This window comes from Haematobia irritans, chromosome 5 (genome assembly GCF_050003625.1).
Source record: "Haematobia irritans isolate KBUSLIRL chromosome 5, ASM5000362v1, whole genome shotgun sequence".
NCBI classification, from domain to species: domain Eukaryota; kingdom Metazoa; phylum Arthropoda; class Insecta; order Diptera; family Muscidae; genus Haematobia; species Haematobia irritans.
Window position 1 is genome coordinate 138,115,780 of NC_134401.1, and position 27,966 is coordinate 138,143,745.

The 27,966-nt window shown below is 34.1% G+C and overlaps 5 protein-coding genes across 10 annotated transcripts in view; 3 read left to right on the forward strand and 2 right to left on the reverse strand.

Annotated features, from left to right (window-relative positions):
- LOC142240066 (uncharacterized) overlaps positions 1-17,067 on the reverse strand; it is a 66,694-nt gene extending 49,627 nt beyond the window's left edge. The window contains exons 1-11 of the mRNA XM_075311786.1: positions 16,912-17,067; positions 15,821-16,846; positions 15,344-15,510; positions 12,801-12,856; positions 12,646-12,741; positions 6,827-6,892; positions 6,480-6,747; positions 6,351-6,404; positions 6,092-6,232; positions 5,578-5,657; positions 119-202 (exon numbers count right to left, since the gene is read on the reverse strand). Coding sequence (XP_075167901.1) covers positions 119-202; positions 5,578-5,657; positions 6,092-6,232; positions 6,351-6,404; positions 6,480-6,747; positions 6,827-6,892; positions 12,646-12,741; positions 12,801-12,856; positions 15,344-15,510; positions 15,821-16,846; positions 16,912-16,999 — 2,126 coding nt within the window. The 5' untranslated portion in view covers positions 17,000-17,067. The remainder of the gene's footprint in view (positions 1-118; positions 203-5,577; positions 5,658-6,091; positions 6,233-6,350; positions 6,405-6,479; positions 6,748-6,826; positions 6,893-12,645; positions 12,742-12,800; positions 12,857-15,343; positions 15,511-15,820; positions 16,847-16,911) is intronic.
- On the forward strand, positions 829-1,741 carry LOC142237715 (leptin receptor gene-related protein). The gene is made up of 3 exons (XM_075309111.1): positions 829-869; positions 928-1,183; positions 1,257-1,741. The coding sequence occupies exons 1-3, from the start codon at positions 844-846 to the stop codon at positions 1,371-1,373; spliced, it is 399 nt and encodes a 132-aa protein (XP_075165226.1). The 5' UTR covers positions 829-843; the 3' UTR covers positions 1,374-1,741.
- Positions 3,870-10,949, forward strand: LOC142237710 (TBC1 domain family member 31). 4 transcript variants are annotated; one of them, XM_075309103.1, is made up of 6 exons: positions 3,870-4,034; positions 4,099-4,215; positions 5,632-5,780; positions 5,840-7,911; positions 7,972-8,151; positions 10,701-10,949. In XM_075309103.1, the coding sequence occupies exons 1-6, from the start codon at positions 3,901-3,903 to the stop codon at positions 10,842-10,844; spliced, it is 2,796 nt and encodes a 931-aa protein (XP_075165218.1). In that variant the 5' UTR covers positions 3,870-3,900; the 3' UTR covers positions 10,845-10,949. The 4 variants fall into 4 exon arrangements, with proteins under 4 accessions (XP_075165218.1, XP_075165220.1, XP_075165221.1 ...); XM_075309105.1 differs by having other exon boundaries at positions 5,662-5,780; XM_075309106.1 differs by having other exon boundaries at positions 4,102-4,215; positions 5,662-5,780.
- On the reverse strand, positions 10,917-13,162 carry LOC142237713 (alpha-soluble NSF attachment protein-like). Its single transcript, XM_075309108.1, has 2 exons — positions 12,801-13,162; positions 10,917-12,741 (listed from the first exon to the last, which is right to left on the reverse strand). The coding sequence occupies exon 2, from the start codon at positions 12,508-12,510 to the stop codon at positions 11,629-11,631; it is 882 nt and encodes a 293-aa protein (XP_075165223.1). The 5' UTR covers positions 12,511-12,741; positions 12,801-13,162; the 3' UTR covers positions 10,917-11,628.
- Positions 17,068-21,169: 4,102 nt separating the features above from the next.
- Positions 21,170-27,966, forward strand: part of qvr (glycosylphosphatidylinositol-anchored protein quiver) — a 41,735-nt gene continuing 34,938 nt past the window's right edge. Inside the window, exons 1-2 of one of the 3 annotated variants that reach the window (XM_075311042.1) lie at positions 21,170-21,597; positions 21,793-22,270. The gene's annotated coding sequence lies outside the window, so the exon portion shown is untranslated. Of the gene's footprint in view, positions 21,598-21,664; positions 22,271-27,966 lie in introns of those variants that run through there. The other 2 variants (XM_075311044.1, XM_075311043.1) reach the window with 2 other exon arrangements.

The window sequence follows — 27,966 nt, forward strand, 5'->3', positions numbered from 1 at the left end:
ACTTTCAAAATCCACTATAGTACCTTGTACAACTGTGGTTTTAGTACTAAAAATGCGCTTTTTGCAACCCTGCCCCAATTTTCCTTGTAGATGAATGTGTGTGTGCGGGTGCACATACGGGTTTGTGTTTGTATTGATATATTTACAAACAGCTGTTGAATTCTCAAATCTACGAAATCTCGCTATTTTGCCAGTGCGAACACTTGAGATTTGTAAAGAGATTTTGGTTCTAAATAGCGAGATTTCGTGTCTAGTGCGAACGTAGTATAACTTGCTACTTTTAACTCGACGTCATTCTTTTATTAATGCAAAAAATTATGTTAAATGTGATGTACTAGTAGTCAAATTCAAAAAATGTTGGCAGGGAAACAAGTAAATTTTAATCCTGATTTAAATAAAATCCCTTCGAAGTTGTAGAGCAAGATATATGTGTATGAACAGGCAATTACTCCTTTGCAGATTTTTATTGGGGGAGGAGTTGAACATACCTATTGCAACACTGGTTACTTCACATATTTTTGTGATCGTTAGCATTTATCATATAATATTTAAGTCTGAAACACCCTGTTTGGGGTTGTTTCACCTGATTCACTGTCAAATAGAGGAACATTGCTATTGTTTATAGCAAAAGTAAAAAGTTGGTGATTAATACAAAGAAAACTAGAACCCTTTTACAAAAGATTTTAAAATTTTGATATAAGTAACAATTATACATAAAATGGCTGCTTTAAAAGGTAATTTATGATGAATATCAATTTAAATAAAGTAAAATAAAGCTCATTGTGCTCTCTTTTCACCACACACCCTACAAACGTTTTGGACAAAATCAATGCTCAACAAAAAATGACGACTGGTAAAATATTTACAGCGTAAGTTGCATTTTAACTATAAAAAAACTATGTGTTTTTAATTATTCTATTCTTTTAGTTTATTAATATGTGCATTTATGACTTGCATCGGGATGACTTTCCTTATTTTGGCTTGCGCTGTTCCACAACAAAAAATTTTCTATCCATTCTTTGTATTGCTGTTTTATGTGCTATCCGTAATACCGATTGTTTTGGCCAAACGACTGAATCCTGGTAGCGAGACAAATCCCAAGACAGAATTTGCTCTATTTATAACCAGTGGCATGGTTTTGAGTGCTTTTGCCTTACCCATTGTCTTAGCTCACACTGGAACGGTAAGATGATCATGTCCTTTATTTGGAAATTACGTCATTTTTGATCAACTCGATTAACTTGTTCCAATTTCAGATCACTTGGTTAGGTTGTATTTTTACCTTGGTCAGTAATGTCATTAATTACCTAACGATATTCGGCTATGTGATGAGAGAAAACGAATTTGATGCTCCATATGGTGGAATGTTCTAAAGGAATGTGTAAAAGAAAAATAAGAACACTTATTTCTTCCCTAACGCTGCTAAATGTCATAATCATGTCCAAGCTGTAGGCGGTAGATGAGACATGATAGACATTCATATTCGCCAAGGATAATAGTTATATTAAGCGATGGAAGAAACGAGGAAGAGTATTACTCATATAATTGGTACATTAACATTAATAAGACACACATGCTGTTTTTTACATATTATATATATACGATTAAAATAGGCAACAAACGAAACACTCACATTACTTCTTAATCTCATAGGTGTTAAATTGAAAAACATAAAAACATACAGAAAGAGTCGAAAATAAATTTAAATAAAAGGTAAAATAACTGACCACCAAAGTGAAAATTGTATTTGTATTGAATGGATTGTCTCATACAGAAATAATGATAGTGTGGATAGTATATATGTATCGGCCTCAAATTTATAGATTTCTGAATATTGTAGGTTAAAATAGACTAGATATTGGATTTAAAAATTACTTGATTTGAAAAAAATATTAAAAACAATTTGCAGCGTTCGGACTTTCTTGGGTACCATGCTACAGAGAATGCAAGTAAATATACAAGCAGAAAAAATATACAAGCATTTCTAATTTCAATTTTGAACTAGATTCGGAGAAGGCTTCTATGTGATCCCAATATCGCTTGCTAGAGAGATCAAACCCAAATATTGTGCTTTTTGGATAAATATACTGAAAAGATATTTCATATGCAGATGAAGTTTTTGTGTGTAAATGTAGAATTTTCCATTTTTTGTTTTTTTTTTTTTGATCAGAAGGGAGCCACCATAGTGCAATGGTTAGCATGTCCGCCTTGCATACACAGAATTGTAGGTTTAAACCTACGACCAAACACCAAGTTCTTCAGTGGTGGATTATCCCCTCTAAGTAATGCTGGTTACATTTCTGGGTGATCAAATCTTCTCTAATAGGTTTCACTGCAATGCGAAACGCCGTTAGGATCACAGCCATCAACTGAATCTAATCCAAAATTATCTTTTCATATGCAAAGGATCCGATATAAACCATCGTAAAAATATCCATGTACGAGTCTATATGGATACCAGAATGTAATTTCAGTAAAATTAAATAAAAAATTGCATTTTAGATTTTCAAAACAGGACCGGAAGTTGTCTGCATAGAGACCGAAAGAAAGATTAATATAGGCCAATTTCCTTATGGCTAGGAGTTTAGACAAATCAGACTCAGACTTTTTACCATATAAGGTAAAATTTAAAGAGATTTATGCCCTCAAAGAGTAAAATGTGGTATTTACCTATATAACACCAATATTATCTTTATAAATTAACAGGAGCCTCAACATAAGAAAACAGGTGGTCTGCCTTTTGTAGATGCCAAAGAATTGATATCAACGGACCGATCTCTATAAGGACAGTACCCAAATGGCATTGCACCACGGGAGCCACCGTGGTGCAATGGTTAGCGTGCCCGCCTTGCATACACAAGGTCGTGGGTTCGATTCCTACTTCGACCGAACACTCAAAAAGTTTTTCAGCAGTGGAGTATCCCACCTCAGTAATGCTGGTGACATTTCTGAGTGTTTCAAAGCTTCTCTAAGTGGTTTCACTGGAATGTGGAACGCCGTTCGGACTCGGCTATAAAAAGGAGGTCCCTTGTCATTGAGCTTAACATGGAATCGGGCAGCACACTGTGATAGGAGATAAGTTCACCACTGTGGTATCACAATGGATTGAATAGTCTAAGTGAGCCTGATACATCGGGCTGCCACCTAACTTAGCCTACCAAAATATTATACTGATTGTCTTCAGTACTTAGAGAATGTCAACCACTGGATATAAACATCGGGCTGCCACCTAACCTATCCAAATATTATACTGATTGTCACCGGTACTTAGAGAATGTCAACCACTGAATATAAACATTATTCCCATCAGCATTTTTTTAAACAAATGCTTTTCATTGTTTCATTCAGTTCTAAAGAATTGTTATTAAAAACTTACCTGCTATTCAAAGCAAGGAGCAGCCACCCCCGTACATAAAAACAAGTTCCACAAATGACCATACTCAAGATTTTCTCATTTGCGTTGAAAGTCTGAGATATGCTAAACAAATTTCGCTGATTGGTTAAAAAATTAAATATTTTATCGATTAGAATATATACGATGATTACCTATTTTATAATTTTAGACGTCGTTGAATCCTGATTTTGCGACATGTTCCAATTCTTCGGCTTATCTTGATCATCTGCAACAATCTTTAAAATATTTGGCCGCGACATAAAATATAAACAATTATTGACATAATTTGGAAAACAGCCAACGATCAATGTCGTGTCCTAGATATGCGGCGCTCGAATTTTCAATAGCGTTTTGCGGTTTTCCTGTGCTAAATCGCCAGCATCACTCATTTAGGTAAGCACTCAAAATCGATCGTTGCTATAGCAACCAGCTTTTGGCTGTCTTCCAAATTATGTCAATAATTGTTTATATTTTATGTCGCGGCCAAATATTTTAAAAGTTTTACCATGGAAAATAAACTAGAAACAAATGTTGCAGATGATCAAGATAAGCCAGAGATTTTGAGTCTGCCGCAAAATGAGGACAAAACGAAATATAAATCTAAAATTAAGAAAATACCATTTCGACTCCAAGAAAATAGGTAATCATCGCTTGTATTCTTGTTAATAGTCCTTTTTTTTAATTATAAAAAATATCTAATCAAGCAGCAATATTCTGACCATACATCACACAATTAAGGAAAATGAGAAAATCTTGAGGATTGTCATTTGTGTGGCTTGCTTTGATATACGCGGGTGGCTGCTGGTTGCTTTGGATAGCAGGTAAGGTTTTAACAAAGCCAGGAGAACATTTCTTTAGAATGTAGTATAAACAATGAAAAGGATTTGTTAAAAAAAATGGTGATATTAATATTTGTTTCCAATAACTAAGTAAGTACCGAAGATGGTCAGTTCAATATTTGGATACACCGTCCTTGCGTAGATCGTTTCCTTGTTCCCTATAAGGCAGACCGCCCATTTCGTTTGTTAAGCTTCCTCATATTTTTTTATCAAATTAATCTCCAATTTTAAGCCATAAAGACAAGATTTTACTCTTTGAGGGAATAGAACGCTTAAATTATTCACTTGTGGTTACAAATCAAAATCTGATTTGCTTAAAGTCATAACCATAAAGAGATTCATATGAATATCAACCTCCGACACTGTTTTGAAAATATATAAGTTTAATTTTTTATTCAATTTTCCTAAATTGAATCCATTGTGGTTAAAAATCATAGTCTGATTTGTCCAAACTCATAGCCACAAAGAGATTCATATATAGCTCATTTTTGTGACCTCTATGTAGAAAACCTTCGATGTTATTTTGAAAATCAATAAGCCCCATTTTTATACGATTTGTTAAAATTAGATGTTAATATCCTTCCGGGCAAGTACATCAATTTTTTTACAACGTTTATAACGGATCTTAGGTTAGGTTAGGTTAGGTGGCACCCCGATGTATCAGGCTCACTTAGACTATTCAGTCCATTGTGATACCACATTGGTGAACTTCTCTCTTATCACTGAGTGCTGCCCGATTCCATATTAAGCTCAATGACAAGGGACCTCCTTTTTATAGCCGAGTCCGAACGGCGTTCCACATTGCAGTGAAACCACTTAGAGAAGCTTTGAAACCCTCAGAAATGTAACCAGCATTACTGAGGTGGGATAATTCACCGCTGAAAAACTTTTTGGTGTTCGGTCGAAGCAGGAATCGAACTCACGACCTTGTGTATGCAAGGCGGGCACCACGGTGGCACCTAAAGGATCTTATTTTAGCCTATATACGCTAATCTGGAAAGTATATATGTCGGACCCTATTTTGAATAATGCATATGAAAAAAGAAGTTTGATCTGATTTTTCTTTTAACCCGGTTCTATTTCAAAAATGGTCTATTCTTCATTTAAAACACATTTACGGCCATTTTCATGTAGCTCCGTTAGGCTTTAACTGCCAGTTAACAGAAATTAAATTGCAAATATTTTCTCTCCGGTCAACTTTAACTGAACAATTTTCAGCAGTTAAGCTCCTAACTGGCATATGGAATATATACGCAAGATGACAGATATGTTCATAATGCGGTTCAAAAGTTCGTTAGCTAACGTAGCACTAACGGAGCTTCATGAAAATGGGGGTTAATTTACAATATTTTCCTGTCCTGCATATCAAATAACATCTTTCCTTTATGTTTATCCAAGGGGCACAATATTTGTGTTTGATCTTTCTAGCAAGCGGTATTGGAAACACATGGAAGCCTTCCCCAAACCAAGTGCAATAAAGGAAACCAAAAAACCATCTCAATATGTTTTGGGAAATAAAGAAGGTTGTCTCGCTCTATTCGACGTGGGTAAGTCCATAATAATGAAAAGAATCGATGGCTTAGTTACAATCAAAAATACTTTATAGAAACATCAAATTTCCTTCACAAGAGTAAAATATCCGATGATGCCATAAAAGAAATATCTTTTCCCGGCCAACCATTGGAACCAAGAAACATAGCTTTAATATGTGCTGGTCAATCGGCAATACTTATTGATTTGGAAAATTTTACCAGCACACATCGCTTAGATTTTGATAAAATGCAAATGTCGCTAAAGTTTTGTTCGTATCTGATGCAATCGGAAAATATTTTAACATGTTTCAATAACGATACATTACACATCTGGTCTGGAATAACATTGGAAGTTGTGCGTGTAGTTCACCCAATACGTTCAAGGGATAAAAAGCTACAAGCTCAAGCAATGGGAATGGAATCAATTCCAGAATTTTCATTGGATAATGATAACTCCATAGATGGAACTACGATAAACCTTAATTTATGCGATGGTCTTATAGCTGCCTATACATATCAAAATTATGGATCCCTTATAGCATTTTCAACCTGGGATGGCTATGTGGTATTCTTTAGTCCGTATACTTTTGAGCTGGTCTCCATGATACGTTTGAGGGATTTTATTCTGCAACAAATAACCTTGATGAACAAACCCAATGACAGTTTTATTATTGGGTTAACCAATAAGGGGTTAGTTGTACTTTTGGATTATACAAATACAGAATTTAAATTGGTTATTGAAATGGGACCTGCTAGATCAATGAACTCTTCTGTAGATTGTAAATATTTGGCTGTGTGTCGTGCAACTGGAGAGTTGTCGGTATGGTCACTGTGTAATTTAGTAACAGTGCTTAAATCGCAAAAGCAATGCATGAATTTATTGCGCAATGCCTTTAAACAAACTAAACCCATAAAGGTTCCTATCGCAGAAACAGACAGGAAGTTCCAAGAAGAACTTGGCAAACTATTAACGCCACAGAGGCTGCAACAAATATTACAAGAATTCCATTGTTATCCGGCAAAATATCGCTCATTGATATGGTGTTCATTGTTGAAATTACCCAATAATAAGGCCCAATATCAAGATCTTGTCCAAATGCAAATACCCAAAGTTGTCCAACAAAGATCTCGTAACATTCACATGAAGAACGAAACATTAAAACGAGCTTTAATCAAATGCTGGTCCTGCTTAGGGCAATGGTGTAAAGTTTTGGTGTATAATGATGTCATGCCTGGTCTAATATTTCCCTTTGTGAAAATGTTCCAACAAAATCCATTAATTACCTTTGAGATTTGTGCAACTCTAATACTTAATCAATTTCAATTGTTTTTTGAATATCATCCATTGGAACCCTCAAACTATTTGGGATTGTGTGAAAATATTCTACAACATTATGATAAACTGCTCTTTGACTTTTTCAAAGCGAAAGATGTTACCTCCTCTATATATTGTTGGTATCTACTGAAAAATTCATTTAGTGAGATTCTTGATGAGGAGCAATGGATGTGCTTATGGGATAATATATTGTCAGCTCCAGTTTATTTTCCCATATTTGTAGTTGTTGCTTATAATATTATGCAGAAAGAGGTCCTCTTGAGACTTCCCGATAAAATTGTCATTGAGCAATTCTATCATGAACAAAATCCCATAGATGTACGAAAGCTTATTGATAAAGCTCGAAAACTGCAAGATTCGTGTCCCCATAGTTTACACCCCAAACGTTATATGTCCACTTTCGAATCTATTCCCACAAATGTCTATCCGAAATTTTTGAAATATCCCAATAAATGCTTAGACAAATATGAGGAAAAAGTTTTAGACATGCAAACCATCAACACTGCCATAGATACTCGTATGCGTGATTTGGAATTGGAAGAATTAGTGGTATTAAAACGTTTGGAAAATGGCCTGAGACAAGAGGAACATACTAAACGTTTGAAAGAAGTTGAAAAATATTATCAAGATGCCTTAAGACGTGAGGAGGAACGCATTAATTGCCAGCGTAAAATGTTATTGCTGTATCAGAAGGAAATACGACAACGTAAAGGTGAAGTTGCTGCAGTTCTACAAGAGGCAAAGCAACGGAAAAATGTTGTACAAAAGGAGCATGAACTTCATTCTTTGCAATATTTTATAGAACAGGAGGTGAGTGTTATGATGGTTTGAAAATTTTCACTGATAATGAATTTGTATTGGTTTTTTAAGCGTATGCGTAATGACATAAATTTAATGTGGGCCGAGGAAGAACTACAAAATCAAGATATGGAACTTCTGGCCCAGAAATCAATGAAACAAACAACAACACCACCCCTATATGCCAAATACCGTGAAGATATGGAAAGACTATGTCAAGAACAAACTTTATTGATTGACGATCTAAAAAAGGTAGGTTGGTGTTTCCGTATATAGAATAGGTATAGCCATCATATATGACATCAATGTGTGGATTGGTTTCCAGCGACCAAAAACTAAAAAGAACTAGGGAAGAATTTACTTTAAATATTTTGAAATCTGCTCAATATCCCACCACCGTCAGAACTCACTTTCGGGATATGAAATTAATCATTGAGTAAAATTGTTGAACATAACTTAAAACAAGTATATACAGCAGTAAGTTCGGCCGGGCCGAATCTTAAATACCCACCACCATGAACCAAATATTAGGGTTTCCTTTGAAATTTCAGGAGGGCTTGAGTACACTTCCCGAAGATAAATTTCAAGATTTCACCTATGAGGACTATATCAGATTCTGCATTTATAAGAACCATTTTTGTTTGAGTTTTAGAGGAATCATTAACATCTCTTGTAAGTGTGCAATAAAATAAAAATTATAAAATAACGTCTTGATTTGAAATCTGTAGATTTTCACCCGAGAAGTAAAATCTGCAAATTTTACATTGAGTTTCAAGCAATTTTCATGATCAGTGCGCCTTCTATACCCTCAAGAAGTGAAGTCGGTCTATATGGATGCATTACCAAATAGACCGATAAAAACTTAATCCGATACACGTTTTTGTGAGCCTAAAATACCAGAATATTTACAATTTCGGATAAAAACTACGGTTTCTAGAAACTCAAGGAGTTAAATCGTGAGATCGTTCTTATGGGGGCTCTACTAAAATATGGACCGATACTCACCGTTTTCGGCACACCTCTTTATGGCCCGAAAATACTTCTAGATTTCCAATTTCAGGCAAATTGGATAAAAACTTCGGATTCTAGAAGCCTAAGAAGTAAAATCGGGATATCGGTCTATATGGGGGCTATAGCAAAACATGGACCGATACTCACCATTTGTGGCACACCTCTTTATGGTCCCAAAATACCTATAAATTTCCAATTTCAGGCAAATTGTATATAAACTACGGATTCTATAAACCCAAGATGTAAAATCGGGAGATCGGTCTATATGGGGGCTATACCAAAACATGGAACGATACGGACCATTTTCGGCACATCTTTTGATGGTCTTCAAGTACCTCTAGATTTTCAATTTCAGGCAAATTGGATAAACACTACGGTTTCTATAAGCCCAAGACCCCAAATCGGGAGGTCGGTTTATATGGGGACCATACCAAAACATGGACCGATACTCACCATTTTTGGCACACCTCTTTACGGTTCTAAAGTACCTCTCGATTTCCAATTTCAGGTAAATTGGATAAAAACTGCGGTTTCTATAAGCCCAAGAAGTAAAATCGGGAGATCGGTCTATATGGGGGCTATACCAAAATATGGACCGATACTCACAATTTTTGGCACACGTATTTGTGGTCCTACAATACCTCTAGATTTCCAATTTCAGTTAAATTGAATAAAAACTGCGGTTTCTATAAACCCAAGATGTAAAATCGGGAGATCGGTCTATAGGGGGCTATACCAAAACATGGAACGATACAGACCATTTTTGGCACACCTCTTTATGGTCATAAAATACCTCTAGATTTCAAATTTCATGCAAATTGGATAAAAACTATGATTTCTATAAGCCCAAGGCCCCAAATCGGGAGGTCGGTTTATATGGGGACTATATCAAAACCTGGACCGATATAGCCCATCTTCGAACATGATCTGCCTGCAGACAAAAGACGAGTTTGTGCAAAATTTCAGCACGATTGCTTCATTATTGAAGACTGTAGCGTGATTACAACAGACAGACAGACAGCCAGACAGACAGACGGACATCGTTATATCGTCTTAGAATTTCTCCATGATCAAGAATATATATACTTTATATAGTCGGAAATCGATATTTCGATGTGTTACAAACTTATTATACCCCCGTCACCATTCTATGGTGGTGGGTATAAAAAGGAGAACTTAACCACAATTGATTTTGTTTAGTGTGATCTAACACGAAAATTAAATTTTTTTTAAGATATTGAATTTATATAAAAATTTGACAACATTTTATTTCTATAGAATTTTTTTCTATAGAAAATTTTGTCAAATTTTTTTTTGACAAAAATGTTGACAATTTTTTGTTTCTATAAAAAATTTTATCAAAATTTTATTTCTTAGAAAATTTTATATCTATAGAATTTTTTTTTTTTGCAAAATATTATTTCTATAGAATACTTTTTCAAAATTTTATTTCTATCGATTTTTTTTTTCAAAATTTTATTTCTATAGAAAATTGAAGTACCTCTTATTGGAGAGGAATATTTTGTAACATCTAAAAAGCTTCAAAACTTCTCCCAAACTACCAAACAGTAAAAAATCTATCATTTTTGTCGAATTCGATTCGATTTTGGGAACACAGAGACCAAGTATTTTATTGCAGTGAATTTACACTTTCGTCCATATATGAGTGAATTTACACTTTCGACCTCATACTTAGTTATAATGAACTTCCAATCTATTAATTCAATAACTTTTTTTAAATATCTATTTTTTTTAACTAAAAACATATAAATTATATTTTTCTTTTTCAGTTGTCCAAGACTCATGCAATTTCCACAACTCTACCTAAAATAAAAACCAAATCTTCCCAAAGTAATCTTGATAAAATAGAAAAGGAATTTGAAAAAATTCAACGAGAATTTCTTTCCCTAACAACAAATCGTAAAACCTGCTAAGTGTCTGCTGATATAAAAAAAAAAAAAAAACAAAAATAAAACACGATTTTCCCCCACGAAAAGAGATATGCATTTTGGTGGCGACTAAAGCATTCTTTATTTAAATACCTTTTTTATTTTGAGATTTATCAAGTTTGTCATGATGGATATCATTTCTCTCGGTTTACCAATAAATTTTAAGTAAGTACATGTACATACTCTTAAGGAAATTTTCTAAATATATAGTGAAAATCTTTTGATTTTCAATTTAATTTTACGATTTTCTGATGTTTTTTTGCAAATTAATATTACATAGAATTAACACATATATAATCAGTTTTTTGTTTAGTTTTGTTTTAATTTTTTTTATATATGTGATTTGTTTTGGTTTTTGTTTGTTTAGTTTTGTTTAGTAATTAATTTAAATAGTATAATAATATGCATGGATTTTTGTTGTTGTTGTATATAATTAGTAATAATTGCATTTATTTAATTAATTTAATATTATTTTTTATATAATATGGAATATTTATTTATATTTAAAAGGACAAAAACAATTTTTTTCACTTTTTATTTCAATAATTTTGTATTTTTTTTTTTTCTCTAACTTAGTTCTCATTTATACTAAGTTCTTGTGGAGAAATGTGGTTAAAAGGGGTTTTTTTTAAGGGATAGGAGGGAGGGAGAATATATTATAATTTTATGGTTTTTGGTAGCTTGCCAACTACCAAGCCCAAAGTTTTAGCTTTAATTAACAATATGTATTTAAAGGGGTATGTTGTATATATGCATGAAAGGAGGCTTCTTAACAAAGATCCGGGTTGTCATCGTTTGCCTTTTTAATTCTCAATAATATTGTGGTATACCATTGATCGAGTCGTGAAATACTGTCATAGTTTTTCACTGTTTCGGTGAAGGCATCAATATCTTGTTCCTCCAAATGTTCACACAACGATTTAATTAATTTAAACTCTCTCGAGTCCTGGAATGCTGGATATAGTTGGGAATATTTTTCTATGGCATGTTGACAATTTAAAACGTCCACACTCAATTGGCATAGAGCTGCTCGGAAGAAGTATTCCTTGGCGCTGTGTTTGAGTAGAGATGATTCTAAAGCCGATGCGCCAACTTGTTCATATATGGTAATGGCTTTTTGATAATCCTCCAATTGGGCTGCATACTGGGCAACTTTCAGTAGACATTTATTTGCCGAACTATTCGATTCCTCGCCCTTAAAATAATCGGCCGCACGTTCATAATGTTCGATGGCCTTCAACAATGTGTTGGGATCACTCTCGTACATTTCTGCAATACTTTGATGATGTTTTGCAGCTGTGGTAAATCTGCCCATGTCCGTGTAGATATCAATGGATTTTAGCAGGCATTGAGCCGCCATTTCCACATCGATTTTTTTATAGCAATTGGAGGCATCTACAAAATTGGAACCAGCATCATGACGACTGCCGGCCTTGGCATGCAATGCTGCTGCCTCACAGAAACACTCACCAGCCTTTGTCCAATTTTTGGACATTTTGAACATATTACCTGCCCTCTGGTAGCATTCTATGGCCTCTTCCACCTTATTTGAGCCACCGAATATATTGCCGAAAAATCCTTTTTGCTGACTCAATTTCTTTTCAGCATCTTGCATTAATTGCAAAGCCTTTTGTTCATTGCTGTCACCCATTTTTTCGATATTTCTAGTCACAAATCTGTTTTCGGCTTTTTATCAAGACTTGGCGACTGGCTATTACAAATTTATTGTGTGTATAGCCAAAAAATAAATAAGAATGAAAATTTTCGTTGCTCAGTTAAAAATTACTCAATGTATAAATCGATACAATGACGACGGGACGAACACTGTGAGATGAGATTGGAGACTAGTACATAGTAGGTGGTCATGCGCGAAACTGATACACTGTAAAAAAAACAACACCTCAAAAAGAGTTATTTCTTTAATTCTAGGTGTAGACATACATAGTCATCAACAATTTTCCCTTTGTTGTTTGTGATGGTATTTCATGTGTCATGCGCTGTGGGAGAGTTTGATTTAGGATTGTTTTGCAAAGGAATTCCTAGGATGAACATCTGGGAATATTTAGCAACGTAATATGTATGTGGACATGTCAAAACAAGGAATTACACGTATATACAAATCACATCAACAATAACAATGGAGACTTTGTGGTTGATAGAGAAATGCCAAAGGTCATGTGGGTCGTATTCTTCTCTTTTATTAGAGCACTATTGACAATTTGAATTTTTGGATAGAGTATTTACAAATGTACTAATGACCAACTAATCTTTGTTTAATTGATAAGCTGGCTGTCCATCAACATCTGATTTCTGGGCCACACTTTATTGTGAATGATGTGACGATTTTAAGCAATGAATCATTGTGACTCATTGGAAACTAACCAACTGCTATTGTTATGGGGACCTTTTCATACTGAAGCTTCGTTCTAAATATATGTATTTAAAATTGGTCCGATATTTGTTACACTCAAAGAAAAAAATCTGCTAAAATGAATTTGTTGATTAAGGGAAACAGTTGCTGTTTGCTGAAATAACAAATTCACTACCGAATTAAACCTAAAGTTAAACACTTTATTTTTTCAATGGTTAGCATGCTCGCCTTGCATACACAGGGTCGTAAGATTAAACCCAGTTTCGACCAAACACCAAAAAGTTTTTCAGCGATGGATTATCTCACCTCAGTAATGCTGGTGACATTTCTGAGTGTTTCAAAGCTTCTGTAAGTGGTTTCACTGCAATGTGGAACGTCGTCCCGACTCGACTGTAAAAATGAGGTCCCTTGTCATTAGCTTAACATAGAATCGGACAGCAATCAGTGATAAGAGAGAAGTTCACCACTGTTGTATCACAATGGACTGCATAGTCTAAGTGAGCCTGATACATCGGGCTGCAAACTAACCTTCTATATAGAGGTGTGCGCGTGACACGAAATTATCGTGACACGCGTGATTCGTGAATAAAATCTGAAGCAACTCTCGTGAATGGGACTAAACCAAATATGTCATGCGTGAGCGTGCGTGAGTAATAAAATCGGTTCGTGAATGTGCGTGAACAAAATTTCTGCAAAATCACGCTCACGAAAAAAATCAAGATTTTAACTGAAATTGATTTAGCTGTCGAACTATATTTTATTTATGAATTTTGTTACCCTTGCTCATTCCCGATGGGAAAATGTCGTGAGTCTCGTGAATTTGTCGTGAGTCACGTGAATTGTCGTGAATCGTGCGTGACTCTGTAAAAGTACTTCGTGCGTGAGCGTGCGTGAATACTGCTTTTCATTTCATGAATGTGCGTGACTGTGGGTGGCTACGACACTTATCGTGCATGAGCGTGCGTGAATAAATATTTGGCTTCGTGATTGTGCGTGAGTGTGAGTGAAATTTCACTCACGCGCACACCTCTACTTGTATAGAAATAAAATTTTGACAAAATTTTCTATAGAAATAAAATTTTGACAAAATTTTTTATAGAAATGAAATTTTGACAAAATTTTCTATAGAAATGAAATTTTGACAAAATTTGCTATAGAAATAAAATTAAAATTTTTACAAAATAAGATTTTTTGTTTTGTAGTTTTTTTTTTAGCAGTTCACTGCCACTATACCTAATCTAACCTAACAGCTTGTAGATAAAAAAGTGTAATTTTAATATGACTTTCCTTTATTAGTTAAAAAGCCATATGTGTTTATTCTGAACATTTTGATGATTGAATTGTTTTTTTTTTTTTTTGGGTAACATTTTAAAATCCAAAAACAAAGTACAAAAATAGAAGTGCAAAAACTGACTGCTGTTTTTAGCAGATTTTTTATGAGTGTAAAAAAGAACAGATTTTTGGACGAAAAATTATGCTCCCATATATCTAATTTTCTGAACTTTTCTTTCAAAGTATTGGATAGAAATTTTTTATGTTTTCCATATCGAAAAACTAATTTCTATTGAACATTTTTCGCAACCTGCAATGCAAATTAAAAATAAATAACATTTTGAAATACTAAATAGGAAATATGCATTTTTTTAAAAGTCTTATGACAGTAAGCAGAATTTATTAAATATTTTTCGGATATCACAGGGGCTATGTGATATTCGACCATCCAAGCAAACAAAAAATGTTCCATTTCCTTCTACCTGTTTATATCCAGTTTTTATGAAAATGGGAATGGTGGTAAACATTTGTAGCATTTTAGAGTAATAAATATGACAAAACACATTGGAAACGTTTACGCGTCCATTGAAAATTATTTCACAAACTCACGCACAAATCCCATTAAAAGAAATACCTATGGGAATGCTGTCATTGTACATAGTAAATATACTTATTATATTTCCAATAAATAAAACTTTATTACGTATTCTAATACATACATATATGTACAATTTGTTTTTTTTTAAGTAAATATTATACAAATATACATATTTAAGGCACTATAAATTGCTGTGATAACTACATGAAAACTCATTCCTCTACGAGTTTAGAGTTTCTAATTTTTATTAATTCGATAAGTGAGGGGATTTTTTAAAATTGTCTGAGTATTATTAACATCACTTCCATAAGGCACTACGATTTTAGGAATATTCATTACCAAATGTATGGTTGAGGCAGGAATTTGCAATTGAGCTGGTACACCAACATCCGCTGCTATAGATGAAGATGCTGTAATGAAGATTAGAATGTTATATGAATAAAATTTGATAACAAAGACTAAAGGGTTAACTAGTATATATTATTAATAAAATATATAGCGCTATAGCGAGAATAGTTACAACCATTTAAATTAAAAGTAAGCTAATAAACATAAACACATGAAAATGGCTTGAATTAAAAGTATAAATAGCGGACCGGAATGATGGTTCATTTCGAAAGAATGTCGGAATGTCAATGCCCGCGACATTTGCCGTCCCATGCATATCACTGAATAGTCTTAGCATTTTCCCAGAAGGAAGCAATTTTTATTTCAACTTACTCAGTACTGGCTGGAGAGCTGCCGATTGTAGTTTTTTCAACTGATCCTCGAGATGTTTTACTTTTGCTTTTAATCGTTCATTTTCATTTTGTAATTCAGTGTTTCGTTTTCTCAATTCTTTATGTTCATTGCGCATTTTTTGTCGATAACGACACGAAGCTGCCCGTCTTCGTTCCATTGTGTCGTTGGCCGAAGATTTGTGGCTTAAAGGAGCTGAGGAGGATTTCTGAGAATTCGACGTTTTACAATTACCATTTTTATCTGGCCAATCGGGAGGCCTTGATTTACTCGATTGATTGAGTATAGCTTTTAGACGTTCTTTTATTGGTAATTGCGATGTTGGTGTCAAACTGGCACTACTGGGTTCTGGATGTGGAGTAGATGTACTCGTTGATGTTGCAGACGACGAAGATGTAACATTATTTATACAATCTTTGGTGTTGGTGGTTAGTTTTGGCAATATTAAAGGATGTGTTTTTGTATGGTGTTTGACTGTGACAGAAGAAGGTGAGGTAAACGACTCCGTGTTGTTGTTTCCCGGAAATGTTACCGTTATTAATTGTGGCTGTATAAATTGAACGGCAGACGGTAAAAATGCAAGACCCTCTGCATTTGGGGAACTTATGGCTGTGGGGGGTTTCTCAATAATAGGCCTGTATTTAGGGCAATTATTAACTGGATCCAAAGGCTTGCTTTTAACTGCAGAAGTTGGACTTTCCAAACCATTATCCACCACAGTTACATCCAATACGATGGGAGTATTTAATGTTTGCTTAGTTAAGTCTTCTCCAGCACTTATACCTCCCTCTACAGCAGTATCGAATTGCGGAAATACTTGGGGTGTATGTAACGAGGATTCTTCATCCGCCTGGTTAATAGGATTGCCCCTACTGGTTGGGTTATGAATATTTTGTTCACATGCCCGTCGAAATGTCTCTTCAAAAGGATTAACATTGCGTAGGTCATCGAAGAGGCCTACCTCCTCACAATTTTTTATAAGCCTTGTAGGTGTAGGAGTTTGATCGGCTACGTAAAACATATACGGGATAAAGTTATTCGCAATTTCCACAACGCAGCCTGCTTGTACTTACCAACAAATATACTGGATTTTTGGCTAAGATTTAACAGCATGCCCCCATCATTTTCTGTCTCTTCGTCTTCCTCGTTGTGGTAGCTCATTTTATTTATGGAAGAATACTTATCAAAAAATAGAAACTAGAACTGATAAACAAACATTGTGTGGTGTATGTTCATTGCGCTAATGTGTGGTGTGTTCACGTTATACTATCAGCTGTTTGAAATCATTCACAATAACTAGCAGTTGATGAGGCGTTTGTGATTGAATAAATGGAACTGCGAGGAATTTCCTATTTAAATATCGAATTTGAAAATTTGTAAAGAAAAGTAACAGAAAAAGTGGTTAATGTAAACCAGTACCATGAAACTAGAACTTGGTACCGGCCTTTGATATACAAATAATTTCATTATGGTTAAGAACTTAGTAATTATTAGTGCTAAAGGAAACAAAGTGCGAAACTTTTTTAATTGTTTATATTTCAGGGTACAGGTTTACATCGACCACTTTTTCTGTTACTGTTATTTAAAAGTAAGGAGACTAGTCTTCTTTATTTCTACTTTGCCTTTTTGGCTTTGTTCTCCTGTTATGAAACGCGAACTAATTAAACCGGCCTTTTCGAAGTTGTTTGATATACCAAACAGGCGTTATCTATGTATATAGCCGGGGAATTTTCGTATTGAATTATGTACATTAACTTGTATTCCAAATTCCATTACCTACCTGATTTCCCTACCATTTTCAGCCTCATTATTCCAAAAGATATGGAACTCACACATACGACTGGATTTAAAAATTCGGCTTGGCACGCCTTTCACAATTGAGCACCATTCTTCTTTTTTTTTCTCAATATTGATTGGTATTAAGTTCGAGTAAAGTTAAAATCGAAAATAAATTGGCAAAAGCTGAATAACACTATAGCTTTTTTGAAAATTTGTATTATAACCATAAGCGTAGGAAGGCCTCTGGGGAGGGGGCTTAGACCCCCCCAGAAAATTTTTAGCCCCCCCCAGAATTTGAAACTCTATTTATGATTTTCCATTTTTCAATAAATGTCAATAGTTTTTTTATTTTTTATAAAAATTAAACAAGTATATACAATCGCACAAAGTTCCGCTAAAGACTTTCATGAACAATCGAATTACTTGGGTTGTGGTAGCAGTTGCCGATGGCAATGTTTGAAGTCAGATATTTATGAAATAAAGCTGTGGTTGAACTTATGATTGATTTAGTTTAGTCAATTTAATTAAAAAAATAGTAATTGATATTAAAACTATTCTTTCATAAATTAATATCTTAATAATGCTTCGAAAATGCGTTGCCAAAAAAGTAGTAAAAATGACCTTTTTGGGTCTAGAAGTGGTGCAAAATTGGCGGAGAAGCAATGAATGTAATATGAGCTTGTCATAGGACAAATGTCCACCGTTTCAACAGCCGTTGCAATGAATGTGCATTACTTCTTAAGGTGAGATCCGAATTCAGTGTTTTGAATGTGAATTAAAATATTTTGTGATATTTTCCCAAATAAATAATTTTTATATTGTTTTTATGATTTTTAATGCATTCTGACGCTTGTTTGAAACGTTTTTCCTCGAATAATTTCCAAAATTATCGATTTTTCTATAGTGGATTTAGCAGTTTTGTGGCAAAATTTGAATAATTTGTACCAATTTATTTATTCTTACTCTTTTTTTAAACTATTTGAAAAAAAAGAAAACAAAAAATTACACATTAAAATATGAAAAAAATGAAGTAAAAAAACTTCCTGTGTAGTTAAAATAATTGAGGACATTTTTGGAAGTACTTTTAAAGTTGTGCCTTTAGAACAACTCACAATTTTTTTGCTGGGAAAAGTGTGGAACTACTTTTAGTTGCTTTATTATAAATTAATTGTCGAGTTATTTTGATGTCTAATTTTTTATTAAATTTTATGAAATAAAACATTAATTGAACCTATAAGTTCAGTCTATAAATTTTTAGCTAGGGGGGCTATAGCCCCCCCTAGGAAAATTGTCTAGCTACGCTAATGATTATAACTTGAAGGGGAATTATTCAAAGCATCAATCAATTTTTAAACAAAAGTAACCGTGAAAAAAGGCTGTTTTAGCGCGATAATGCGAACTTGATATCAGCCTTATGAGAAAAAAACATATAAATGTTTAAAATCACGGCAATCTATGATACGCATTTCGACATTTCTAAATCAAAAGCACTATTTAGCAAAATTCTAATTTGATATTATCTAATGACTGCTAAAACAGCAGAAAGTCTTCTGAAAAAAGGGGTGCTTTCTCTAGTAAAAGAGTGAACTAAGCTCAAACTGCAGCAGAGTAACCACCTTAAATTCCCAATCTAAAACATATTAAGAATTTATGGATACACATAAAAATGGTATTTGTATCCGCACATACATTATGATTATAGTCAGTCATAGAAAAAAATCTGCTGGTATAGTTTTCTACTTCAGTCTAGGAAACAACAATTCCCAAAATTTTAAAATTGTAAAATTTTATCCAAACTATTTTTAAGAACCAAAAAAATATATTTCTGCCTTCTAATACCCATAAAAACTTCTTAATGCTACCAACGAACACTTTGGTTGTTGGTATTCTTTAAATGGGGAAAGTGTACTGTGAAACCTCTCAAAACTCACTTTTGAGAAACGAAATCTTCTAGATTTTATTCATTTCAGTCATACTAAAATATATTTTAATGTAATTGACTTGAAAAATAGCAGATATTGCGGCGATCACCTCTTCATTGCAGTCAATTTTTTTCCCTGCGAGCATCCTTTTGAGGTCTGAGAACAAGAAATAGTCGTTGGGGGCCAGATCTGGAGAATACGGTGGGTGGGGAAGCAAATCGAAGCCCAATTCATGAATTTTTGCCAACGTTCTCAATGACTTGTGGCACGGTGCATTGTCTTGCTGGAACAACACTTTTTTCTTCTTCATATGGGACCGTTTTGCCGCGATTTCAACATTCAAACGCTCCAATAACGCCATATAATAATCACTGTTGATGGTTTTTCCCTTCTCAAGATAACCGATAAAAATTATTCCATGTGCATCCCAAAAAACAGAGGCCATTACTTTGCCAGCGGGCTTTTATGGATTTTTTTGATGTTTTCGTCGGTAAACACCTCTTTCGGGCGTCCACTGCGTTCACCGTCTTCCGTGCTCATTTCACCTCGCTTGAATTTTGCATACCAATCAATTATTGTTGATTTCCCTGGGGCAGAGTCCGGAAACTCATTAGCAAGCTAAGTTTTTGCTTCCACAGTATTTTCCCCTTCAGAAAACAGTATTTTATCAAAACACGAAATTCCTTTTATTCCATTTTTTTCACAATAACAAAAGTTGCTTCACAAAAGACTCTCTATCTCACAAACTAATCGACTTACAGAAGTCAAATTTTAACACGAATCATTTGAAGGTTGGTACTATATAAAAATAATATGCATTTAATACTAGCGACGCCATCTATGTGTCAGACCGGGGACTTATCAGCCAACCTGTTAACGAGGTTAATTTTAATGTGATAATATAGCTCTCACGAAAATTGCACACTTTTGAGAAACAAAGGCTTTTAGTTTGCCTTTGTATTCATTTCAGTTATACTAAAACATATTTTAATGTAATTAAGATGAAAATAACAGATATTGTTTGCTATTTCAGCAAACTGTGACTGCTTCCCTTTTTTCAGCAGACTTTTTTTTCAGATTTTTAAGCTCTGCTTACACCGGAGACGATAATCTCACACATGTTTCACGAGTAAAATATTATTTTTGGACAGGGAATATGTAAAATGTTCGTCGCAACTTTATTATCTTCGAAATTATGTATATGTTTGCCGAGAAAACAACATATTTTCGACAAAAATTGTTCCATGTTCCCCCTCCAAAAAAAAAAAAACATTTTGCGTATATAAACAAATTTCTTTGGTTTTATATATTGCATTTAAGCACAAATACTAACTGATTGTATCATTCATTCGTCATTGTTATAACATTTAATTGTAGAGTGCAATCCACAGTAACATCGGGCTTCATTGCGTTATCATCAAAAGGAATTTGATTTACATTTTATTTCAAATAACCATGTACCATGTAACGGTCTCTCATTTGTTGTTTCCTCTTTGCCATTCTTCGTTATCCAATACGCTTTCAAACACTAGCAAAAGCTTCACAGAACAACCACCTGCCATATGATAATGTTTGTTTTTGTTGGCCATGCTCCCATTCTCCTTTTGTAGCTTACGGTAATGTCTGCAGAAAAATTTCCCTTTAGTGTCGTTTAAGCACCGAAAGTGAAAAAATCTGAAAAAATTTGTTCGATGTGACTAACGCGTCGTGAACTTGAAAAAGCAGAAAAAATCATTAAATAATAGGCATATACATACATAAAACATAAATTTAAGCATCAATTCATATTTGCAAAGTGAAAATTCAACCAATCAAATCAATAAATTTGTTTTCTAAATAGAAATGCGAATCGAAGAAAAGTGAAAATTCGAATGCAAAATAACCAAAAATACCGATACATAAAAAAACGAAATCAACCTTTATTTTGTCACACAGAAAATTATTCTCGTTGATACATATTTTCATAGATATATAAATGAAAGCAAAATAGCTGTGTTATTCGAGAAAAAAAGAATATAGTTTATGAATATGAAAAATATGTTTACGAATTAAAGTCGAGTGAGTTTTTAATAAAAAAGAAAAAAAATCTTTACAAATTTTGGGGAATATAAATCTTTTGATAATAGATGAAGTGAAAAAACACGAATTTCCTATCTTATTTTTATTGGTAAAAATGAATTTCGGTGGTAGAATTTTATCTTTTTTTTATTTAAAATTTTCTTAATATTTTATACATATTTATCTTGTGTCCAGCAATACGAAAAACACCAACTTCTTTTCGTTTCAAGAAGCATTAAAACACGAGCAATCGATAATTATGAAACATCAAAAAACCCCAGTTTTGCAGCTGTGATATAGCCTCCATTTAGCCGTTACCAGACTACCGTTAATATTGCAAATGTCAGTGCGTGTGCCTGTGTGATTGTGTGTATAAGCAACAATAACAAAAATAGAGTATGTACTCTTCAGATAAACGAAGAGAGTGAGAGTAGCAAAAAGAAAGGAGCTTACGAATAAACATTAGGTAAAACATGCAGTAAACATAACTGCTAGCATTGCGAAGAGGAGAGAAATTTCCCTTAGTAGAAAGGATATAAAATCCAAAATCAAAACAAAAACAACAAAAATAAGAATAAAAGCAATACCAGGAAATAAACAAAACCACCGTAACAACACACAACATCATTCAAGTTAACTAGTGCTGCTGCTACTACTGCTGCCTACTATTAAAGTAATAAAATCAAAATTAAACTTTGTGTTGTTTTCCCTACTAGCCCTATGTTTATGTGCGTCTATGTGTGTGTGTATTAAGTGTGCTACTACTAAATCGTCTAAATGTGCGTGTGTTTCTTTGTCTTTATCTCTATGTTTTTAATTGATTTTAGTTTAGTTTTCCTTTAGTTTTTTTTTTTTTATGAAACTATGTACGTATATATGCTTGTATCTCAATGCATTGAACAGATTTCTTTCGAAATTTCCCATTTAAATAAACTTGACATGAGTCTCCCCATTATATATTTAATCTCTTGGTCTTCCCTCTAATGGCTTAATTACACCCTAAGCTGCTTAGGGCGAATTCTGGTTTATATAAGTTTACGCTTTTGCCTTGCATTTAAAAGTTACTTATAAAAGCCAATTATATCCATTTGGAAGGTTTCAATTAAACTATCGTATTTCGAAATATTCAAAAAGGTTTTTGTTGATGTAGATGCATATTAAACGTTCTTTGATATGAACCGGACTGTATGTCCGGTTCATAAGTTAAGTTAAAAAAATTAAGAAGAGTGTTTATGAATTTCTTGGAAAAAGAAGAATTTCGGATAAAATATAGAGATAAAAATCTAAAATACAAAAACAAAACAATTATAATAAATTTAGATTTTTTCGAATTAGCTACCTTTGGCACAAATTATGGCCTTAAAACGTCTGACAAAACCATAACACGCTGCACCAGAGTGGTTCTGTGGGTACGTTGGCCCATTCCCGGCGAAGCACCGCCTTGAGATGATCAACACTTTGGTATTTTTTGTGCCAACCTTACACTCCAAAATGTCCCAGGCGCGTATAAATGAAGGGAGGAACCTCATTTTTAAGCCTTTATTTATAACGCATTTTTAAAGCGATTGTGCTGACAACTGGCCAAATGGTCCGCGGCCAAAATGGGCTTCAATACTGTCTATAGGACATTTTTCCAATAATTTTCGGCATTTATTTGGTGTAAATTTTCAGCTGGCCTCATTTGCAAGTAAACTCGATCATTTTGTTTGTTCACAAATTGCTCAATTTGGAATGGCTTCGTATCGTATAAAACTAAATTTTGTAACTGGCGCCTTTCGTGTAAGCGAAGCAAATTCTTGGTTATTTCCGGTCTATGTTTTTTGTTCATCAGCAGCGTGGATTACGGTCAAATCTGGAATTAAATTTTCGCGACTTTTCTGGTGTAGTTACCATTTTTTTCTTCCGCGACGCTATGCAACATTGTCAACAACACTGTAACGATCAATGGTACGAGAACCAAAGGATTCATTCACACTTAACCCTCTAATGTCCAAGCCCGCCTTTAGGCGGTCTTCATTTAATAAAGAAGCTTTTAGTAAAACACACCTTAAGAAAACAAAAATGGGTAAAATAAAAAGAAAACTTAGTTAAAACTGTTCAAGAGGCTTTGCAGCATGTACTGAATTTGACCGTGTAAATTTTTCTTGTTTAGTTTTCTTGCTTTCGTGTCGTTAACATTGAAAATTTAATCAGCTGGCAAAAAAATTGGGGCATTAGAGGGTTAAATGCAGGAGGACTCTAGTGATAGCCATCTTTGGTTTTTCAGCCAAATATAAAGGCATAAATGGTTTGGGAGCCACCGTGGTCCAATGGTTAGCATGCCCGCCTTGCATACACAAGGTCGTGGGTTAGAACACCAAAAAGTTTTTCAGCGGTGTATTATCCCACCTCAGTAATGCTGGTCCCTTGTCATTGAGCTTAACATAGAATCGGGCAGCACTCAGTGAAAAGAGAGAAGTTCACCACTGTGGTATCACAATGGACTGAGTAGTCTAAGTGAGCCTGATACATCGGACTGCCACCTAACCTAACAGGTTGGCTGATAAGTCCCCGGTCTAAGAAAGAAAAACACATTTTTTTTGTCAAAATTCGTTTTTATTATTCAACATATGTTAGTTCCCTTCAAGATCGATACAACGATTATAACGACCAATTTTTTGATACCATTTTGCTAGTACTCCTTCGGTTTTGCCTCAAAATAGGCCTCAGTTTGGGCATCACCTCTTTATTGCAGCCAAATTTTCTCCCTGCCAGCATCCTTTTGAGGTCTTAGAACAAGAAAAAGTCGCTGGGGGCCAGATCTGGAGAATACGGTGAGTAGGGAAGCAATTCGAAGCCCAATTCATGAATTTTTGCCATCGTTCTCAATGACTTGTGGCACGGTGCGTTGTCTTGGTGGAACAACACTTTTTTCTTCTTCATATGGGGCCGTTTTGTTGCGATTTCGACCTTCAAACGCTCCAATAACGCCATATATTTGTCACTGTTGATGGTTTTTTCCTTCTCAAGATAATCGATAAAAATTATTCCATGCGCATCCCAAAAACCAGAGGCCATTACTTTGCCAGCGGACTTTTGAGTCTTTCCACGCTTCGGAGACGGTTCACCGGTCGCTGTCCACTCAGCCGACTGTCGATTGGACTCAGGAGTTTAGTGATGGAGCCATGTTTCATCCATTGTCACATATCGACGGAAAAGCTCGGGTGTATTACGAGTTAACAGCTGCAAACACCGCTCAGAATCATCAACACGTTGTTATTTTTGGTCAAATGTGAGCTCGCGCGGCACCCATTTTGCACAGAGCTTCCGCATATCCAAATATTGATGAATGATATGACCAACACGTTCCTTTGATATCTTTAAGGCGTTTGCTATCTCGATCAACCTCATTTTACGGTCATTCAAAATCATTTTGTGGATTTTTTGATGTTTTCGTCGGTAACCACCTCTTTCGGGCGTCCACTGCGTTCACCGTCCTCCGTGCTCATTTCATCACGCTTGGATTTTGCATACCAATCAATTATTGTTGATTTCCCTGGGACAGAGTCCGGAAACTCATTATCAAGCCAAGTTTTTGCTTCCTCCGTATTTTTTCCCTTCAGAAAACAGTATTTTATCAAAACACGAAATTCCTTTTTTCCATTTTTTTTCACAATAACAAAAGTTGCTTCACAAAAGACGCTCTATCTTACAAACTAATTGACTTACAGACGTCAAATTTTGACACGAATCATTTGAAGGTTGGTACTATATAAAAATAATATGCATTTAATACTAGAGACGCCATATATGTGTCATACCGGGGACTTATCAGCCAACCTGTTAAAGGCATCACACTATCACGCTTAAACTTCATCCCGACAACTTTAGTTCTGAATGCAATGGATCATAATGCTTTTGTAAACACTAAAATGCACTGGAAAAATCTGTCAGTTGTCAGCAGCGTTGCCAATTTAGCTTTTTTCCCGCTAGATTTGGCTTTTTTTGAAGACGTTTAGCGGGGAAAAAATGCATTTAGCTTTTAGCTTTTTTTCTGGCTTTTTTTCATGACCCTTTTAGCTATTTTTGGCTTTTTTATTTTCGACATGTTCCTATTGAAATATGGATAAAACTTCGATTTTATCTAAGCCAGAATACGGGTTTCCACATATTTCAAAGCTCAATTGAAACATTAATAATTATTCCAGTCATTATGCGGGCATTTTTGCAGCAAATGCACCCGGTTGTAAAGTTTTTTTTTTAGCATTTGTGAATTTCTCTTATATAAACTGTTTTCCTTGTCTAAAAGCCGATAAAGTCGTTTTGTCCTTATACGAGTAGTTAAGTGATTCAACTTAAAGATGGGTATTTTTCATGAAAGAAGGCTAGGGTCAAATCTAAAAATGTCTTAAAATTAATGAATGTCTTTAAATTTGTGGAGTTCTTTCATTTTGAACACAAACCAAAATAGCGTTCAAAAATAGAAGAGGGTTTTCAACATTTTATTCTACTTAAAGTCGAGTCTGAATTTGGAAATTTAAGTTGTCGTTAGCATGTTTTTAAAGCACTGTGATACCTCATGAAGAAAAAGGTGAAAAAACGAATAAAGTCAAATTTGACTCGGAATCATTAGTGTACAAAATCTTTGGAACCGAGCATATTTTTTTAACATCAAAAAAAGGCAATAAAAAATTCGTAGTGATAGGATCAAAACAAATCTGCTATTTATTAATGGAATGGATTTACATTTACGAAAATTTGACAACAATAGGTTTGTATTGGAAATTTTCGAATAAAAGTTATTCAGTATAAACTTGCAAGACAGTTAAAATGGGTTTTATTCTCTTGGGTAAAATTAGGAGAATTTTACACGTTCACGAATTTATAATTAATTCGGTTAAAACGAAATATATTGATATTTTCTAATGCAGTTCTATGTGACATTGTGCAATATATCGCACATTGGACTTGTTGATGATTAACAAGCTGATAATTGCAAGTTTACTGGGAAAAATGTTTTTACTAGGAAATATAAACGAAGGACTAAAAATTTGTGATAGTAATCAAAATGTATCGAGTACGCAAACAGACTTAGATTTTCTTACAGTCTCACAGAAATGGTATTAAAATTAATACAATTAAAATAATATGCATTTTAAGTGAAATAAAGCCTTTAAGTTTGTTAAATTTCAATCAAAAATGTGACTTTTGATACAAAAAAATTTAGCTTTTTTTCTAGCTATTTTTTTTAATTTTTTAGCTTTTTTTGGCTAGTTTTTTGGACAAATCTAGCGGTTTTTGGTGAAACAATTCTGGCAACGCTGGTTGTCAGACGAGCAGTTTTGAGATGTTAGCAACCTAATCGGCTATATCGGTCCATTTCCTAATACAGTCCCCACATATGCCGATACTTTAATATTTATAATATCTTGAGTCAACATACTGTGGGAGCACATACTGTGTTCAGCTCAATGACAAGAGACCTTATTTTTTATAGCTGAGTCTGAACTTCGTGCCCCCACTTAGAGATGTTTTGAAACTCAGGGAAATGCCTCCACAATTATGATTGCAAGATGGACATGATAACCCAGAAAAGCAATGAAAAGATTCGGATTTGTAGAATATTTGGCTTAGAGGCAATGCATTTAACATGAGCTTCTTGTCATAGGTCTGAAGTTATCTTTATAAGCATACACAGTACGATTTCACATTAGTTCTTCATATGTGATGGCAAATCACTATTTCGAATTTCATTTTAAAAATATGAGGAAAAATTAAAAAAAAAACAAAATAAAAGTTTTCTTAACTTTTTGGGCTTGTATCTCTACGTAAAGTCATTTTGAATTATACTAGAAAATATTTTATCAAAAACTCTACGTCTAGCGGGAAATGATCGGTGTACTCTTCAAAAATTTTTTTTATTTTTTTTTTAGAAAATTCCATTATTTTATTTGCCTTTATTGTGTTTTTAGCAAATTAAAATTTATTGTGAAAACTGCATAAAACAAAGGATTTTTAAATATCACCTCAAAGTAACTTTTTTAGGTTAAAATTCCATCTCTACAAGAACATTTTTGGATGTACATTATTAAATGCAATGACATAGGAACAACACCCAATTTTTATACCCTTCACCATAGGATGGGGGTATATTAACTTTGTCATTCCGTTTGTAACACATCGAAATATTGCTCTAAGACCCCATAAAGTATATATATTCTGGGTCGTGGTGAAATTCTGAGTCGATCTGAGCATGTCCGTCCGTCCGTCCGTCTGTTGAAATCACGCTAACTTCCGAACGAAACAAGCTATCGTTGTTATTGATGTAGGTCGGATGGTATTGCAAATGGGCCATATCGGTCCACATTTACGTATAGCCCCCATATAAAC